General features: G+C 37.7%; 1 protein-coding gene across 2 annotated transcripts; it reads left to right on the top strand.

Annotated features, from left to right (window-relative positions):
* The first annotated feature begins 1 nt into the window (after position 1).
* UBE2D1 (ubiquitin conjugating enzyme E2 D1) lies at positions 2-18,238 on the top strand. Of its 2 annotated transcripts, none has more exons than XM_052799146.1 (7): positions 2-136; positions 8,475-8,538; positions 8,633-8,664; positions 11,420-11,497; positions 11,764-11,869; positions 14,126-14,219; positions 17,350-18,238. In XM_052799146.1, the coding sequence occupies exons 1-7, from the start codon at positions 113-115 to the stop codon at positions 17,393-17,395; spliced, it is 444 nt and encodes a 147-aa protein (XP_052655106.1). In that variant the 5' UTR covers positions 2-112; the 3' UTR covers positions 17,396-18,238. The 2 variants fall into 2 exon arrangements, with proteins under 2 accessions (XP_052655106.1, XP_052655107.1); XM_052799147.1 differs by lacking the exon at positions 2-136 and adding an exon at positions 10,863-10,980.
* Positions 18,239-19,694: the final 1,456 nt, after the last annotated feature.

Raw genomic sequence — 19,694 nt, 5'->3', positions numbered from 1 at the left:
CCCCCGCCTCCGCGGCGCGCGCGGATGCCGTTACCCGCCCGCTCTTCCTCCGCCCGCCCCGGCCGCGCTCCCGCCGCCGCCGCCGCTGCCGCCCGCCCCGCTTTGCTGTCCCATGGCGCTGAAGCGGATACAGAAAGTGAGTGGGGCTGAGCCGCGGGAAGGGGGGCGGGGAGGGCCCTCCGTTCCCCTGCTGCCCGGGGGTGGCGCCGGGCCGGGCCGGGCCGCGGCTCAGCGGGGTCGCCTGAGGGGGCGGAGGGGCCCAGGCTGGTGCGGGGCGCGGCTGTCCTGGTGGTGAGGTGGAAAAAGGGTGGCTCCTGTCGGTCTCCTTGCGGTGTCGGGACTCTTCACCTTCTTGAAGCCCCCCCCCCCCCGAGTCAGTGCTTTAAACTGTCGTTAATAAAACATCTGCGATATTTCCCGAGCGTGTGATTGTGAAAGTACTGGGTGAAGGGCGACGTTGTGTTAACGGGTTATCTTTAGTAGAGGTGTAAGTAAAACATCTGTTGCCAAAATACTGCGCTCCTGTTGTGGCACAGCTTGGTCAGCTCTGTGCATGAGTTTTTTTTCCACATTAGGAAGTGCCGTCAGCCCAGTACTTGACATGACCTTTGAATGTACCCCAGTTGTAGAGTTTTTGGACAGTATTTGTGAATGGTCAGGTTTTAATTGTGAAGTAAACGTCTAGATTCCTTTTGTTTGGCAAGACCTAACTGGTCACTGTACAGTACAGACAAAAAAAGCATTATGGATAGTAAACATAGAAGTTGAGTTAATGTTAGTGCATTGGCCGTGTTATAGAATACATGGTATTTTGTTGCTCTTGATGCACCATGTTTAGTCAGCGTTTGTGCTATCCTGGTTCTGTGACTGTGCTGTAATTTCTTGTTCTGGATTCCCTTTTGCTGTTGGAAAATGTTGGTATTACAGAAATAGAATTCTATAATGACCAGTTAACCCTGCAGTGAGCAGATTTGGGATACCCTACAATAGATATAAAGTTATTTGGATGGATTTCTACTAGAAGTCAGTAGTCATGTCTCATGCTACAAATCTCATTATGCCTTTACAGGTAGTGCAATTAAGGGAGATTTTTGTTGCTTCATATCACGCATTTGTTGTGAATGGTGCATTTGAACCTTATATCAAATATTAATAGATAACTACAGTGATTTTTCTCTACTTCGTCATGCTTCTGCATATTATGGGAATGCTTTGCCTTTTGTTGCCTTTTTAATTTCCCACCTTTTCTTGAACATCTCCTTACTCTTGTGTTTATAAGAAAAGGATTGTTCTGAATACCTTCTCTTTCCTCTTGTTCAGTTTCGTTCTGCTAAGGTGAACAGACAAAGTGGAACATCTGGTGGTCTTCTGGTATTTTTGAGATGGAGTGGTAGTTTGTGGCCTTCCAAATGAGGTCCTGCTAGAATAGGATTGTTCTCTCTATTTTTCTCCTATCGCATTCACTGCGTAACTTTTCTTCCTGCTTTAGAGACTTCCATACATATTGGAAACCCACAATTTTCTTTAGTGGGGCATTTAAAAACTTTGTGTTCGATAGATGTGAAATTATGGGTAGGCTATTTAAGAAACAGTATCTTTCATCCTGTTAGCCTTAATAGATTCTGTTTCTACTCTTCAAAAATGAAGAAAAGCTTACCAGGATGCCGACTTCATGGTAGGGTAAGATTTCCTGATTATGCAAAAACTTCTATCAAAAACATGAAGAGACATTGGGGAAGGACCTACCAGAAGAGTTGAGATTACATTCAGAACTAGTTACCTCCTGCTTCTATTTTGCTGCAGAAATGACTATTGCTAGTTTTCTTTTTTTGATTAACTACCCTCATCACTATCTGCTGCCTTTCTTGGGGAAGAAGAAAGTACTACTAGAGGGATTTGGCCAGCAGTCTGCCTCCGGAGCAGTAGAAGAGGAAAGTGGCAAGGAAATAGGATTGTTTCAAATAGAAAGTTAAAATGAAGGGGAGAAGTTAAAAAAGACAAACTATCTTGATGTCATTGTACTATGTAGAGCTTTCCTGAAAATTACGAAACTGGAAGTTTAATGCTAGATGAAATGTATTTGTGTGATGGTGTGTTTATCCCATCTAACTTCCTGATATTTCAGGCTGGCTGTAAAGGTTGATAGCTATGTTGTGTCTCAAGGGTAGGATGGGATAAGATCTGGAGTAGAGGAAATGCTGTAAGGACTTCATAGTTTCACAAAGTGCTTAGAGGAACTCTTTGGAGAACAAAGTGCTGCCAGAAAACACAATGGTATTACATGGGAGCTTGTCAGTCTAGACATACTGTCTGAAGTTAAGCTTTGGTGGTTCAGAATTGTACTTGTAACACAGCTAAGGGGTTTTGGTGGCAAGCTTGAGTGTTTGTTCACAATAATTTTGATAATTCCTGTGTTCAGGATGATAGCACCTACAAAGGAAGAAAAGCAGTAATATGTAGAAATGTTAGTAAGCATATTTTGTCTCATACCAGTTGGGACTCCAATTTCTAAATAGTATTGCCATTGTGATCTGTGTCATTGCATCCGGTCTTTTGTTGATCAGCCTTGAGGGACTCCTCAAAGGAGGACAGCGTGTGGACTTCAAGACTATAGTAATGGAAAGATGTATTGTACTTGGGAGCTGCCTTAAAAAATGAGCAACTGAATAATCAATGAACAAGCTGATTGCTGCACATGAAAGTATGTTCAGCTTAGTGCTGCAAGTGGAAGAGCAGTGAGGACGTGAAGCCCTGCTGCGCAAGCACAGCTGTCAGTGCCGCCTCCATGACAAATTCATCTCCGAGTTCCTCAGAGAATCTCAGACAGGGGATTCTTATTCATCTTAAGCTGAGGAGCCTGTGTTAGTTTACCTTGTCAGTGCTTTGCTTTGCCATTGCATCAGAGAGGCACTACGTTCCTCTCTGTCAAAAACTTCAGGCTGCGCTCTGTGTGCGATGTAGAATAGATGTTCCTTGGGGCAGGAGCTGCTTCTCTGTAGTCTGTGATGCACCAGTGAAAGAATAGCACATGTTTTTATGGGCATTGTAAATTCCAGATGTTGCAAATTATGAAAACAAAACAAATAGTGTAGGTTTTAGTTGGGAAGGGATATTGTGCAAAGACGACTATTGTTACCACCTCTGGAAATTGAGACACCGTGGCTTTTCTGCAAGGTAGAAAATAGTTCAGGCTGTCAGGTTATGCAAGTTAGTGCATAGGTCAGTTCTGCCCATGTGTCCTATGCAGAACCATTTTTCTGAGATTCCTGTTCTGAATTCTTTTTTTACATATCTAATTGTGAGTTTGCTGTCCTGTTAGTTCAGTATTGCAGTTGAGGAGATTGTTTTCATCATAAATCCTGTACTTTTGGGTGCTCCTCTAGTGTTAATGGGGGCTTGATGATGTGCTTGTTAATGGCTCAGGCTGTTTTAAAGTACAAAACTGGTATTTACTTTTGTTATAGGCATAAAAAAAATTGGACTTAGAAGAGAGTGCAGAAGAGATTTTGAAACCAGTTAAAGAGAGAAATAGCTGTTGTTTTTTATCTTGTTTGTACATAGTGCTTGATTGTTTTTCTCCTACGACTCAGTAAGAATAGAAGCATTCAAACATTTAGATATGTCAATGAACTAAATGTCTGTTTGTTTCAGTATGTGTTTCGTATATGCGTAGACTAACAGAGCATATGGACTTGAATATTTATGTTGAAAATAACTTCTTACTGTAAATCTACTCAAGTAAATAAAATTTTATCAATATTTGTAGTTTAGGTTTAGAGTTTAAACTGTTGAGTCACGTGCTGTCTTTGGATGGTAATAACCATACTGAGGAAACTTCTTTTGTGGATCTGTAATATAAAATGTTTTAATTAGCTTTCAAAACATCAGCTGTGATATCACAACAATATTTTTTGCATTAAAACAATGTATAAAAATAGAATATATACTTTATTCCTAAGACTTACCTTTATATAGCAAAATAGTAAGATAAATATTTGCTTTACATTTACCAAATTTATGAAGAACAGAGAATCCTTTAACTAGCCTAAGTATAACTGCTGGGGTTTTTTTTTGACAGATGGTTCCAAACAGCATTAATATAATAGCAGCAGTGTATGCATGGAGTTGGTAGGAAGTGAGTCTGTGGTCTACAGTGCATTTTGTGCAAGAAATGAAGAACATAGCTGGCAAATATAAAAACCTGTATTCTAAACAACAGCATGGAAAAGGGCTCTGATTGTGGTTTTGTGTCACTTAGAGAATTAAAATAGCTTTTAGTGATGCTGACTGCATTTTTTTTGGTATTCTGATAGTCTGCATTTCTGACTCTTTTTTTTTTTAACTGAAAAAGAGGAGATATTTTTAGGGCTTTTTTTTTACTACTCATGCTCATAGCCATTGAGTGTCCATGAGTACTGTGCTGAGAATATTTATGTCCTTGTTATCAAAGTATCCTCTACAGTCTTGTTCCAGTAGCTTTTTAGGAGAGAAGCCTGACTGCTAATGAAGCGTGTAAGTGTTAAACTGGCCTTCCAGTCTTCACCAACTTTATACTTTTATGAAATACATCCTGTATTATACTTTGACAATGAGTACTAGTCTGCACATTCAGAAATATTTCCAGCATTTATAGCTTACCATAGCGTGTGTTTTACATCTGTTAAACTTGATTTTTAAATTTTTGCTTCATGCTGCCCACAGAGCTATTCTACAGCGTGTGGTGCAATGAAAGGTGGTAATTTGGAGGCTTTGCTGTGTCCATCTCCAGTAATTGTTGCTTAGCGTTTGTAGCATTATGCTAATATTCCTTTATTAGCTATATCTGGTCACAGATCCTGCTTACTTTTGTGCTTGGCTGCTTCTCGGTAGTTACAAACAGGGGAAATAGTTTGCTGTAGCACCCATTCATTGCAACCAGTTAGAGGCATAGAATTAACAGTATTCTATTCTACTCTCTAATATTTTCTATGTTTGAGAGGATTAGAAGATTTATTCCTACCACTGTCCTCAGCTTAGTTGTTTTCTCTGTCCAACTTTATCCTGGCTGGACTGCAATAGTGTGGCATGTGTTAGGGCTCTTGATAGATGCTTTTATGCCGTGACATTCACCAGTGCTTGAAATAACTGATAATTCTGTTTGCATCTCTTGCAGACAAAATTTTGGTTTTGTGTATTCTCATAAAAGATGTTGCACCGATGTGCACTTTAGAAACTGAATCTGCACTGCTTTGAGTTATAGATCCTGTTTGTTAGCCTATGTACATCAAAGTCTTGCACCAGCGTTTTCTATACCAGTGACTAAAAATATTGGTATAGACAAGGCCTTGAAGTAACCTGACCTGCATCTTGCAGCTACATGGTGACAATCCATAAAACATGGACAAAGCTGCTGGAACCAATTAACTTAAAATTACGGGAAGTCTTTAGTGTTGACTGCGTAATGCCTTACATACAGTTCTCTTGCACTTCTTAATGAGGTTTCAGCACATTGTGCTTTGTAACTCTTCAGCCTTGTCCCTTGACAAAGCAAGGTTTTGGGCTTCTTGTGAAGAGCATCTTTGCTGCTTTGTATAGAGAATTCTTGTATTCAACTTCTCATTCTTTTGTGAATATGTAAATTCATGAAGCAGGTTTTTTTACACATACTTACTCTAGAGAATCATCACAACTGTTCTGCAGTGTTTGGTTCTGGACACTGGGAAGTCAGTCTGACTCGGGGACATTCTGACTATCTCCTTGCACCATTTCAAAAGATGTAGGAAAGCTTGAAGCCTAAATCTTACAGCTCTGCAGATAATTTTGCTTTGAATATGAAGCTTAAACAGCATAATTAACAATATGAAGTTGAATAGTTCTTTGTTTTTTTATCACGGCTTGATCTGACCTTCTGTATGTAAAGGCTCAAACTGTAAACACTGTCAATTTACAAAGTTTGTTCATGTTACCATTTGTATTTTTAAACCACATTAGCTTCAGTACATTATTTCTTATGATAGGAAAATATGGCTTGAATTTGCTCTATTACAATTTTGAAGTTTGATCTGGCTTTGTTTCCTAGCTGCAGAAGCTCTCTGAATGCATCTGTGAACATTGCTCTCATTCAGTGAAGTCAGTTGAAGAGACCTTTTTCTTCATCACTATTAGGGAAATATTAATAACAAGAGTTAGTAGTTCTGGGTCTCATCAAGGTATGAGTAAAAACATGGGGGTTTTTATCATGGACAAATTTCAGTGCCTTTGGCTGAAACAAATTGAAAGTGTATACCTAAGGAGCCTTCCCCAGTTCCTGCCAGTTCTGAAGTATGTGTGTACATATGAAAGAAAACCAATTTGTGTGGGTTTGGGGTATGTAAAGATCTTGAGGAAAGCATCTAGCAAATGAGCGTGCTGTTATAGACTTGTGACTCCAAAATTAAGTGCTTGCCTAGCAGTTTGTGTATGCATATAGGAATGTTTGCATATATTTTAGAGACTTTCAGAAGAGTTTAAGCTACTTATTTTTCCCATCATTGCCTTTGATTTAGTAGTCAGCAATGACTGCTATAAAATGCATGATTTTTAGGCTTTGAATTCTCTGTTTTGGCTAACAGTGTCATCTAGCTGGTTTTTTTTAAGTGTGTGTACAAGACCTAATCTTCTCTTGTTGGGTTAGATCTTGAGTTGCAAATTAGAATAGACAGTGGCTGTAACAGCTCTGCTGCTGGTAATGGTTGTTACAACTCCCGTGACTCCTGGAAACTTGAGACTTGTTGACTCCCTTCGTGTACTGGCAATGACTTGGCTTTGCATGGATTACTAGTTCTCTGTATCACTCCCTTGGTGAAATTTGAATCCTCTGATTAAAAAGGGAACTGTGCTTTTAAAGTGTTTTGCTATTGCCTTTATTAGTCAAAGTCTAGTCCAAGAGTGTTGTTTCTGGACTAGTATACAATTTCACCAACAGAATAAAGTTAAGGGCAGACAGGTAACACTAGTTGGCAACCTGAGCTATTTCACTATATGAAAGAACTGTCTCTTTTGTTTTAAATCGCAAGGACTGTGAGGAATGACTTCAGAGCAAGTAGTAACATTACTATATTAACTGGACGAAGATACGTTGCAGTGCCTTTCTTTGAATTAAGGTCCGAGTATGGACCTGTAAGAAGTGTGCCTGAATTTAGGTGCCACATGCATGGTAAATTGGGTCCCTTGAAGAGAGTAGTGTGTGAGTTGAAATGTTTACTGGATGTCATAAATGGATAAATATATCACAGCAGTTAAGAAGTGCAGAGTTTAAACCCTTCAAATTTACATAAGGTCTGATCACACTACGTACACAAATTCTACACCTGAGTTAAACTTAGTTCCAATTTAAACCTTGATTTTGGAAGTAGTTGTCTTGACTAATGATTTTTGAGTAGAAATGTTTTCACTGTTATTCCTTAAGCTAAACTAAAGGAGATATTTGCAGACCTGCTTATGTTTATTGTTGACTTAAATGTGTGTGTTGAGTAATTGAGTGACTTGGGAACAGTGGTTTAGCACATATTTTTTAGCTTATTTCAATGGAAGTATTTACACATAATTGTTAAACTTACTGCAGCACAGTTCCTATCAGCTTAGAATTGGAAAAAGTTGTTTGTTATTAGTACAATAAAATTTCAGACATCAAAAGTAGTATATTGAATTAAACAAGGAAAATGAACCAACATTAATGCCTGCCTTGTTTTGCATTTGATACAGTGATCATAAATCAGATGAAAAGCTGAGCTGGTTTTGAGTAATTGAATAATAATTTTAAATTATTTGGGACTGTGTGGACTTCTGCAAGAGAAATAGATCAGTTGACCTGCAAAAGCTTCTCTGAATGCTTCTCTTAAATTTCAACTTTCCTGGGAGTTTTTCAGTAGTCATTTTGAAAAAAAGCATGCAGGGAATTAAATCAAGGTATGTTAAATAGGGTGTAGAGCCAATGTTTTTTCCTTTATTTTCTAGTTTACTTAGAAAACTTTGTTATGTTCATATATCATCTCTAGGCAGACTGCAAGCATTTTATGAGCTAGTTTAACTCAGCTACTGTACATAGATTAGGCCAATACAAGAAGCTTTTGTAAATTACAAATCAAAAGCTAAAGGAACAGTCAGATTAGCACATAAATTTCTAAATTAAGCAGTGAGTTTACAGACAAATCAAGAAACCCTTCATTTAATTTTTTTTTTCTGTCTACTTCAGTACATCCAGCTTATTATGAACTTGGCTATAACTCTTAAATACTTTCAGATATTAATTTATAGCACAATGTTGTCTTTAGCTGCAGACTTATCTGGCAAAAAAACCCTTTCAGTATCAATGGGCATTTCAAGTATTGATTTCTTTAAAAATATCACAGGTCTATTTAATAAAACCTGTTTGTGTTCTTACTGTTGAAGTGATGCTGCTGAGTGGTGTGTATTTTCATGTAGAGATCTTTCAAATATGTGTGTGTTTCTTACAGGAACTAAGTGATCTGCAGCGAGACCCACCGGCCCACTGTTCTGCCGGACCTGTTGGAGATGACTGTAAGCTCTTCACAGTACATTGTCACAGCTGACCTTTTTCCGGTTACAAAAACCTCAGAAAATCTCTTAATTGTTGTATCTTTTTGACTTTCAGTGTTTCATTGGCAAGCAACAATTATGGGACCTGTAAGTATATAATTCATGCCCATTAGAAAGTAGACCTTGTTTCCCTTTTTGTTACAGAAGGATTCATTTGGGTTTCTGTAACCATGGCAGTCAAATTCAGCTGTGCTGTGTATAGATTAAAGATTTAGGGTGGTATTGTTGTTCTTAGTAGTCTGGTACTAGTTTCTTTCTGTAACTGTTCAAACATCCCCCTTCATGAAGTTAGGGGTGCTTAATCAGTCAACTGCAATGTTTGAATTGGTGATGTGGGCTGCAAAGTGAAAAGCTTGCTTGCTTTTCAAAGGTGATCAGTTCTGGAAGATTCATCCATCTGAAAGGAGGAAGAGTGGGTGTAATCCAGTGTTAAAGTTGGTAACTGTAAACAAGAGTGGAGTTGCACAGGGTGATTTGGGGGCTTTTAGATAGAGCCTATTTGATGGCTGTAATGTGGCTCTGGCAAAAACAGATGGCTTTTGCGAACTTTAGGCCAGCAGTTGTGGGTACTTTTGGTTTCTTTGTGAGAAAAGCCTGCTTTCCTTGGGTTGAGGGAGATCTCTAAAGACTCCATTTATGACTCTTGTCAAGGAGATGACATAAGGACAATAAAGCTTAAGAACAGAAAGTTTTAAAGGGAAACTGAAAAGGGTTTTAGCAAAAAGAATAAAGAACAACATGACCTGAGGGAAGGGGTGTTTATTAATGTCATGGTAAGGAGTTTGTATTCCTAGTGTTTTCCTTTTGGACTTACTAATTTGGAAAGAAGAGTTTATAGTTCATATGGTCAGCTGAATCACTGTGCAAGCTGAAATTTTGAGACAATACTTAATCCATTAAGATGCAGTATCACATGGTAGAGAAAAGTGGAATTGTGTCTGCTTTCAGACTATTTCTGCATTTGCAGCACAGCTGCTCTGACGCAATGAAAGATCAGTTACTGAATTGCCAGTGCTGGAGTCTGTTGTCCAACTTGTCAATGGCCCAGCAGCAACTGAAGTGATTGTGGCAAGTTTTTCTGTAGGATACTAATGCTTTTGCCATTTTTCTTTAACAAGTGTTCTTTCACATACAAAGTCATTCTAACCCTTGCCCTTCTGTGCTGCTTAAAGGTGAATGGCAAAACAGCAGAGAAGTTAAGAGTTAACAAAAGCTTACGTGCTGATTGCCACCAATAATGTCTTTGTCCTGAATGACTGTGATAACCTGAGTAAGGGAAATACTAGCAATGTAAATCCCATTTTTTCTTCCAGCTTGCAATTCACCTTTCATATTCTGTAGTGGAAAATACTCTTTTCTTTGCTTCGGTTTCCTCAGATTTCTCTAGTTAAGGATAAGAATGAGCATCTCTTGCCAACCTTTTTCAGCTATTTCTGCTGAGATACGAGAAAAGAACACCATCAGGATATTAATCCTTTTTCTTGATAACATAAGGAAATAGGGATACACATCCTGTATGTTTCCTGATGGCCCGAGGGAAGCATAGAACTAAAGCTTGCCTTCAGAATTCACTTCCTATGTCTGGAAGTAAGGTAACCTCTTCTCCTGTCTGTGGGCATCATCAATTTGTTTTACATACCTTACTCATGAAACACAGTGTGACTACTTTGCCTGCTGTCTGACACTGAACTTGTCTCATCTTCAGCTTATTTTAACTTCGACAGATCGTTTAGTACGTGTGCAAGCAGTCCTTTCAAATGTAATTGGAAATACAGCAGCAATCTCTTCTGATGTTACCTAATGCTGACTTCTTAGCAATACTATATATAACCTGCCTTACATTGCAACACTGTCTGCATTTTGAGTGTGCAAGACGACATGTCTTGGTGGACCATTTGTGACTTTACCTCTTATATTCATCTCTAAAAATGCAATTTTTGCTCATTTCCAAGGTAAACATTTTATTTAAAAAAACAGTCTGCCTTTGCTTCCATAAGAAAACCCAAAAACTTGATCTTCTGCAGCTTTGCTGAGATTGAGTTCCGTTGTTGCTGTTTTAAACTTACTGAGTAATGAGAAAGGTTTTCTTCTCCTTCTCTTAATCGGAAATGGCAGCACTGCTCTCTGTCATTTAGCACTGAGACTTTTCCCCTCACTTTTCTAGTTAATAAAAATGAAAGGTTTCTTCAACAGATAACTGCAACAAAGTTATTTCTATCTATTAACTGTGTGCAACCTGGACGTAAACCTGTGCACATGTTCTCTAACAAAATGCATGTTCACAGATTTGTACAGGTCACAAAGATGTTGTGTGTTTTAAAACTCCCTGATGTCATCATGATCAACTGAATTATGTTGGAAAATCCTACTCTTTGCATCTGCAAAGAGAAACCACTTCTTAAGGTAAGTATATTTGTAGCTTAAGGATGGAGGAAGATCAGAGCAGCTGTGGTGTTGCACGGAGACAGGATTTGGAAGACCTGCTCTGGGTTTTGTATTCCCCTTGGTGCGGTGGAGCTGGTGGATCAGCAGTTTTGTAGGTCCACCAGTCAAACACTGCTCCCTCCCTTTCTTTCCCCAAGAAGGGCAGCACTCAGTAGCTGCACTGCACTACTAGAGTAGTAGCCCTGGTTGGCTCTACTGTAGATCTGTAGGCCAGTGGGAGGTTTCGCTTCCTGCTGTGCCTTCCCAGTACACAGCCCATAGTATGGGCTGTGTACTGGGGAGAAAATGGATTTTCTAAGATACTCGCAGCTTTGGGAGGTTATCTATGTTCAGAAGGGAAGCTCCAAAATAACTGCAATATATTAATATGTTTTGTTTGTTTTGTTTTTTTCCCCAGCCTGATAGTGCATATCAAGGGGGAGTATTTTTTCTCACAGTACACTTTCCAACAGACTATCCTTTCAAACCACCAAAGGTAAGTCCTTTCTCTCAAAACTTACACAATTTTTTTGGTCAAAGCTTTGTTTCTGTGTCTTAGTTCTTTGAGGCTTAATTTTGGAAGTTAAAACCACAAAGGCCAGCAATAGGATACACGTTCATAGTGGATGAACAGACAAAAGTGTACAATAAATTGTGTTGGCAGATCTAGTATGACTGGACCTGAAAGGACAATGTTAAGGATTCCAAACGTAATAAACATAATTTGATGTTACTTGGTTTTTATTTATTTTTTTATTCCAGATTGCTTTTACAACAAAAATATACCACCCAAACATAAACAGTAATGGAAGTATTTGTCTTGATATCCTGAGATCGCAATGGTCACCAGCTCTGACTGTATCTAAAGGTAAACTCACAGATTTGCTAATGTATTTATGAAATTGCATACACTGCCATGGTGCTTTTGTGTGTATTACGGCACTAAAGGTGGCAGTGCATTTATCCTGCATGTTACAGAAGTGGCAAATTCCATTGGAATTCTTGTTGTGATCCAAAATCTTGCACAGTTTATTTGGAGCATCACATTACATAAAATATTATGTGCATGGCAAAGAAATGTTCTAAAACAAGCTGGGTAAGATAATAAATGTCCAATTAGCCTGAAATGCAACTTCTGTATTGTAGTTGACTGTGCATGCAGAACTGAGGAGAAACTGGTGAGCAGAGCTTCAAAATCAAATTAATTTGGATATAAATGGAAAACCCTGATACTGACATGTGTGGGCTTACCTGAGTGCTTATTGATGGCTCTTTGGGTTGCCTGAGCATCCTTGTGTGGGCTAAGGTCTTAATTGCACTTTATTTTAAAATGAGATAAATTGTTCTAGTTTGCATTCCTCTGCAAGATGAATATTTTAAAATGTAGCTGCTTTCAAAATCATCAGTAAAAGATTTATTAACATATTCTAGTCCTGTAGTTAAACTTTCTCACATTGAACAGTGTAGATTTTTTTTGAACATTAAGGTTACAATTAAGCAGTTCTTTAGTTGTAGGCATTTTGTGTCACTTCAAAGGCTGCTTAAAATGTGAGTGCTATCATTGTTTTTTCTCGCCCATCTTCAAAATGCTTAGGCACACTCTTAGTCATATTACAGAAGGTTCTCCTGTGACTCAGGATTAAACAGTATCACATCTTGCTTATGTGCTTGAGAGCTCTCTAAACCACATCTTTTTTTCAGAACAGTGTCAATGCATTTGGTGTACAAGCAAGCTAAAAATTGTTAGTCTTTGTCCGATGGAAATTGCTCTGTGCAAGTGCAATTGCTATACCTCCTTGGAAAAGCAACTTCTGCTCATGCACGACGACCCCATGCAGTAATCTCACAAGCTAAATAAAATCTAAGTTTAATAGTTTCCTGAAGTAGTTGCTGAAGACATGAATTACTCTTGTGTGTAGTTGGTGTCAACTTTCCACAGAAATTGGTTGTTTTATTGCTGAGCAACAATTGTCTTGTTTCTAGTTATTTAGAAGCTATTTAGCAAATGAAAGTTGGCACTTACATCATGTTTAGCAGCTGGCATTTACAACTGAAAACTCTTAAGTTTTTAGATCTTCAGCACTTCTCTGTGCCTTTACTTGTTGAGCGTTCCTTCAGTTATAAAGCGGAGCAGTCTGCTGGTCTTATGTGTTCTGATTTGATGTGCTTTTAAAGTGCTTGCACATTGTATATTTCATATAACTGGAAATCAGCTCAGTGGCTCATGGAAGTTTCTGCTTTGTAGTTCTTGTTTTACTGAATCAAAGGATTACAACATACTGATAGCAACTCTGATTGGTGTGACCGAGTATTCTAACCCCGTTTTTTTAGTATTACTGGTGTATTTGGCACTTAATAAAATGAAATATGTCAGTATGAAGTGGTCGAACTTGCTACAGCTGAAGCAGGTGTTAGTCCGGGCTCTTTGGTAACAAGACAAAGTAAGGAAGAAAATCCTATTCTACAGCAGATTCTTATGATAGCATCAAATTCCCTTTCACAACACATTTAGAATTATTTAACTGTGTACTCTTGCATTCATATTAGTTCTGAGTATAAAAATAGAAATTTCCTGAAAGGTATGGACTGAAAATGTTAGAAAAAAATCAAACAGCCTTGGTTCAATCCCAGGAAATGAATATAGAATTATAAGTGAATACCTGCATATAATGCTGATGAAGTATTTTCCCAAAATGGAAGTCACACTTATATCAAATTAAGTGAAATGTTCATATGAAGGAGAGAATAACTGTCAGCACAGAAGTGGAGAAGAATAATTGTAGATGGAAGGGCTTAGTTTGATCAAACATTTATATGTAACTATGTAGTCTGTGGTTTGTTTAACGTTCATAGGTTAAAACATGGGAGGGAGATCATTACAAATGGTACACGTCCATGGGTTGCAAGTTCTCTAGGCTAGTATCAGGTGTTGTTTACTTAGGACCTAGAAAAATGATGCTGTATAAGCATTTCTGAGCAGAACTGCTATGTGAGAGCTTAATACTAATATGCATTCTCTTCCCAATCTCCCTTCTACCACCCTCCTTCAGTGTACTGGAATATATTAAAGGATTATAGAAATAAAGCAAACTAACTTGTTTAATCTAGTGTCTCTTTTATTTAGTTTTATTGTCCATATGCTCCTTACTTTGTGATCCTAATCCAGATGATCCTTTAGTACCGGATATTGCACAGATCTACAAGTCAGACAAGGAAAAGTGAGTATAACATATACATAATTGTGTGTGTGGTACTTGCAGGTGGTTATCTGCTATGCACCTTCTATCTTAACTTTTAAAGATAATTTTCATGGATTTGTACAGGATTAGATTTTTAAATCTTGAAAATATCAATCAGTGGAATGGCAAGCAGAAAACTGTAGGCATACACAACTGTTGGGTACTTACTAATTTTTTGTACTTAGTTGCATAAAACGTTCACACTTTTGTGTTTCATCTTTATATTCATTGCATGAAAAATCATTTCCCAAATATGAGTTATTTGTTGCTACTGTGATCCTCTGGTTGTAAAACCTGTGCCTTTAGTAAGATGTTAGGTGTGAACAACAAACATGTTTTTGACACCATTTTCTAAATGTAGGATAGACTAATATTTAGCTCTTTTTAGTGCTAAGAACCATTGTCACATTGCAATTTGCAGCATCTTACAGAGAAAAAGAACCTTTTTTTTTTTTTTTTTACTTTCTGGAACAGCTGTAGAACTTGCAGGAAGTTTCTGATTTTGGGAAGGTAACATGGACAGCACATAACCGAGGTATTACATGCTTCTGGACCAAACCTGATTTCCATTTGAGAAGTTTTAACTGTAAAAGTACTATACTGACTGGAACATCTATTCTGGGGTCTTTTACTTACAGTATGGAACCACCTGGATTTTCCAAAGTTCAGTGTTAAGGCTTGCTGACTTCTTGTTGTACATCACTCCTAAGGAGGGTTTTGAAATGCTCTCTTACAACTACATACACGGCTGAACCCTCACAATATAAGATAATGGGATTTAGAGGTCACTAGCAAGCCCGGTGCTTTGGCATAGTGATGTTTCTTTCCACACTGCTACCTCTCTCGAGTGATTCCTTTGAGCACCAAAACTTTGAATAGTGACATCTGCGGATATCTAAGCAAAGTGATGCATTGATTTCTTAAGAGTTTGTTGCAGTTGTGGGTGGCAGGAAGCTCAGGCCCTTTATTCCACAGATTAGACTGCATGATTTCCACAGGGTTCTGTGGAGGCAATACTACCTGTGTAACATTTTTCCATCATTGCTGCTTTCTGCTGATACATCAGCTACCTGCTTCTCTTGGGCTTACAAACTTTAAAAACTTTATGCATGGGAAAAGTTACAGAATCAGTGATCCAGGAAGGAAATACTATTTTGCTTACCAATGGGAGATTTGTTGAGCTCTGCCGCTATTAGGCATTTTGAGCACAATCCAGGATGTAGTCCACAGTCTATCAGCATGGCCTGAGCTGTCTTCTGTAACAGGTTTTTAGCACCTGTGGATTTTCTAGGAGTGTGTGTGGGATTAAGACAGACTGAAACACAAGATCAATTTAGGATAGTAACGAGGAGTAGGAGACTCTAAGGTTTTCCAAATATATCCAGTCCTCATTTGCCAAGAATGGAATAACCTTCCCCAAAATGAATCTGCCACAAATTTTCTGGTGGCCTTGACAATAAATTACATAGTCATAGCTGTGCAGCACATTCATAGAAGGCCTAACCAGCACTGTTTATCTGACTTCTTCGAGCTGTGGAAAAGGTTATGGATTTAGTTTGGGGCAGGCTTTTTATCCTTGGTACGTAAGCTGCTTTTTGGTAATCTTGCTGTTAACTATTTTAATTGTTAGACTCTTTGCTTCAGATTTTGTGGAACGTTTGTGATATCCAAAAGAATTTTTGACTTTCTGGTTAACTGATTGAGAAATTGTTTGGTACCTATTTTTTTTTGTACTGAGCCATTGAAGACTCCTTGCAATGCATGCTGATGGCCTGTGGTTCATCACACATCCAGGTCCATGAGGATTTGAGTATTGTTTTTACCTTGAGGACTGGATAGAACAGAAGTGATGTAGAAGTTACATGGAAGTCTATGGTCTAGTATTTCTCTCCCTAGAGTAAGAATTATTAAAATGGCCCTTTTCTGACAGTTCGATGTCTGATGCAATCAAATCATGTACCCCACTTCTTGAACTCTGTAGCTTGTACTGCAAAGCAGATAGTGTTCAAGTTGAGGATCTTGTGCCTTGGCTGCTCCCCATTTGTGTCTCAGCTTTTGTCTACCCACTACCTTAATAGCGATTACAGCTATTGTGCCTCCTGTTTGTGAAGGAAGTGAATAAGGGATATTTCTCTATCTCCAAAACTCAAAGTTTAATCATTGCTAGAGAAAGTGAGAGAACCTATAGTCTTGACTATAGCTTTATCTTCTTATGCTGTTCACCTATTAAATTTTTTTAATCTCATCTTGGATTTAGGAAATGGAAGATATGGCCGGTTACCCCTGAGCATTTATCTGTGGGTGTATTAGTATAAGTAAAAATCTGAAGACTTGTATGGTAGCATATTCTTAAGAAGAAAACCAATTAGTACATGAGTTGCTATACTTATCTTAAGAAACGGATTTAAAACTTGTCAGCGTTTTCTCTGGAGAACCCAGAAGAAAGTGAATCTAGTCTGAAGAGTGGACCGAAATGATTCTATGATTCTATGTAACAAATGTAAGGACCAGAGGGGAAGTTGTTGACTCTCTAAGGACATTTACCTTTGGGAGTGTTAATCAGCTTCATACCAGAAGGAAAAGACCCAAGACTTAAAATCTAGTCAAAAATGCTTTTCAGAAAATTTTCCTTTCAAGTTCTGAAATGCAGATGGAAGTGCAGAATGGAGATAAAAAAATCACTGTGCCTTTTAGCCCCACCCTTTCCAAACCCAGTTAACTATACTGAATTATATGCAACTAAAATGCATGAACTTTGTCAGACTGTTAATAGCATACACATTTAGGAATAATTGACAACAAATTCCTGTGAAGGTACAAATAAGGGAACCACTTGTGAAATGCAAATTAAGTATGCATAATGATATGCATTTTGATACAAACCTGTGAGATTGGTCTTGAGTTTGAGTCTAAATAGCTTTGATAGGTAACCTTAGAAACAGAATGTACAGTGGATATACGTTTCTTGGCTTTTAGACTATTTTAATGTTATTTGAATTAATGCTAAGAGGTGAAAAGCTCAATAACATCTGTATTAAGTAAATATGTGGCCATTGTCAATGTATCACTAACAGCTCTTCACTGTAATGCCTTCTTTCTGCACGTACAGATACAACAGACATGCAAGAGAATGGACTCAGAAATATGCAATGTAAACTTGTGAAGACTTTTTCATATACCACAGAGTACTGTAAATTCTAGGGTTTTTTCAAAATTAGAAGGAAATGGAGCACAGTTTACTGTTTCAATGTATCATGATGCCCCTTGAATTTTTTTCACCCGTGTAAGTGTGTTTCTGGAGCAAAGGAGAACAAACTTCCAAAAATAACCTTATGACTGTGATAAGAATATTTATCCTCTTTGTATGCTTTGCAGAAGACATTTATTATGGTTTTTAAGAGTTGGACTTCTACATCTTCAGACTACGAGATCCATAATGCAGTTGTAAAGCAACCAAATTCTTTTTGCTGGAAAAGTAGCTGTTTTTACATGATGAATACTGTATGTGTGTCCTTAAAGTACGTTGTCCGTTTCATAAGTGTGTTCAAATTTCATTTTGTTAGTTCACTTATATAATTTGTATTTTTTTTACTGTATAGACTAAATATTTTATTTACCATGTAAGTCATTTCATTTTAGACTTACTTGCTTGTGCACAGTAATGACAAGATACAACTGCTAGTAATGAAGTAACTGGAGTATCCCACCCGTTAGGATATTCTAAAAACTGACTGCAGATTTCTTAAAACCTAAAATGATCTTTGCACTGTAATTCTTTGTATGCTAATTATGGAGAAACACTTGTTTTTGATTCTGTTGCATACTTGACTTAATTTTATTGCAATGTGAACTAATTGCACTGCTATGTAGAAGGATACATAATCGTTTTGTTGCTATTCACAACTGATTTTTGACATGTGGGCAACATAACACTATCACAGACCTTTTACAAATCTAAATGTAGCCTTTTCCATATAAATAAAATGCATTTTCTACTACTTGTCTTGGCTATTTTTTTTCAAAATCATGCATATCCTTAAAGTGCTTGTTCTAACATTAGAGAATCAAAATATTAAGTGTGCATGTGTCTTGTAGACAAAAGGGAAAACAAAGCCATGCATCACATACTACTTAGAACTGTGTTGCAATTAATTTTTATGCTAGCTTTAGCCTAATTTATTTAGCATGCTATGCCCATTTTTTTATATAGGATTTCAACTAGTTTAATGACATGCTATCTCTATATTCATTTATGGAGGAAATACCACAAGTGTTTGAATGTCAAACACTTCAGTTAAGGTGGTGTATTTGCAATATCAGAATGTTACAGTAAACTTCTCACACTTGAAGCTAACTTTTCCATTAACTGACACTTCAGTTGCTTCAGACTATGCATGTGAAAAGCCAGTAGTGCTGGAGAGGGGCAATCTTTTCTTACAAAGTAGATTAAAAGCAGAAAAACTTTGATTTCCTACTATACATTCTTCTTGGGTATCCAAAAATAAAAATGCATGACTAATGTTTTTCTCTGTACCTTGCATATGAAAGAAAAGTGACTTGTGGCTGGGACATTTGTCATCATAAAATACATTTTTAAGACAACAAAAATATTTGGTTTTTTTTTACTGTAATGAATGCCAAACTGGAATTTGGGGTGTGGGTGGCAAGTGTGCACAGTAGGAGCTTTTATTCCTACCAGCAGAATATTGTTGTCTTCATGCTTGCTGCCTTACTGACCCAAATGGCTTAAGTTGGTCACGTATGGGAAAGTGTCACTTCTGTGCTACGGTTTTCTCCATGATGTAATGATGACTTTTGAAACAAAAGCTTGATGGAGAGTGACTCTATTCATCTTAAAATATCCTTGTTCACTTCAGATTGTAAGCTGAGTAAATGTGGGGTGTTTTGTTATTAAAATGAGTGCTTCATTATACTTGAACTTGGACAATGTAGCTAGGAAGGCAAAGCCATTGTTTATACTTATTGCTAAAATGGTGGTAGAAAACTTTGACCATCAGAATGTGTTCCCAGAGCTTTTATATTTTCTAGATCGGTAGTAATACGTTTGTACTAGAAGTTATTGAAGTGTTTGCAATGTCTGTATTGAACAGTGTGAATCTGGAAGTTTGACTTGCATCTTGGAATACTCAATTTCTTTTGGTTTGCTGAGTTGTATTAGGGATGGTTTGAAATCTTTTGTACTTCAACCGGTCATTTTTCTGCTGTGCGTTGTATATGCGAGAACGACTTTTCCATCACAGTGCAAGCCCAGCAGGATGATAAAAAAACCAAAAGACCAACAACGAGTAAGGCATTCTGCCTACAGCATGTTTAAATACTAAAAAAAAAATAATTCTGTCTTAAGCACATGCTGTTTTAGAGGCGTGAAGCTCAGTCTTTTATGCTTATGGTTCTCCTAGCAGTTCAGCCTTTCTGCTTTTGAAATGATAGCTG

This window comes from Harpia harpyja, chromosome 10 (assembly GCF_026419915.1).
Source record: "Harpia harpyja isolate bHarHar1 chromosome 10, bHarHar1 primary haplotype, whole genome shotgun sequence".
Lineage (NCBI taxonomy): Eukaryota > Metazoa > Chordata > Aves > Accipitriformes > Accipitridae > Harpia > Harpia harpyja.
The sequence above is the reverse complement of the archived record's forward strand: the minus strand, read 5'-3'. Positions and strand labels throughout refer to the sequence as shown.

Excerpts from the sequence above, each read along its gene's own strand:
- UBE2D1 (XM_052799146.1), top strand. The coding sequence starts at position 113 with ATGGCGCTGAAGCGGATACAGAAA. Across the intron at positions 8,539-8,632 it reads CGGACCTGTTGGAGATGACT|TGTTTCATTGGCAAGCAACA; the intron begins GTAAGCTCTTCA and ends TTTGACTTTCAG. Across the intron at positions 11,498-11,763 it reads ATCCTTTCAAACCACCAAAG|ATTGCTTTTACAACAAAAAT; the intron begins GTAAGTCCTTTC and ends TTTTTATTCCAG.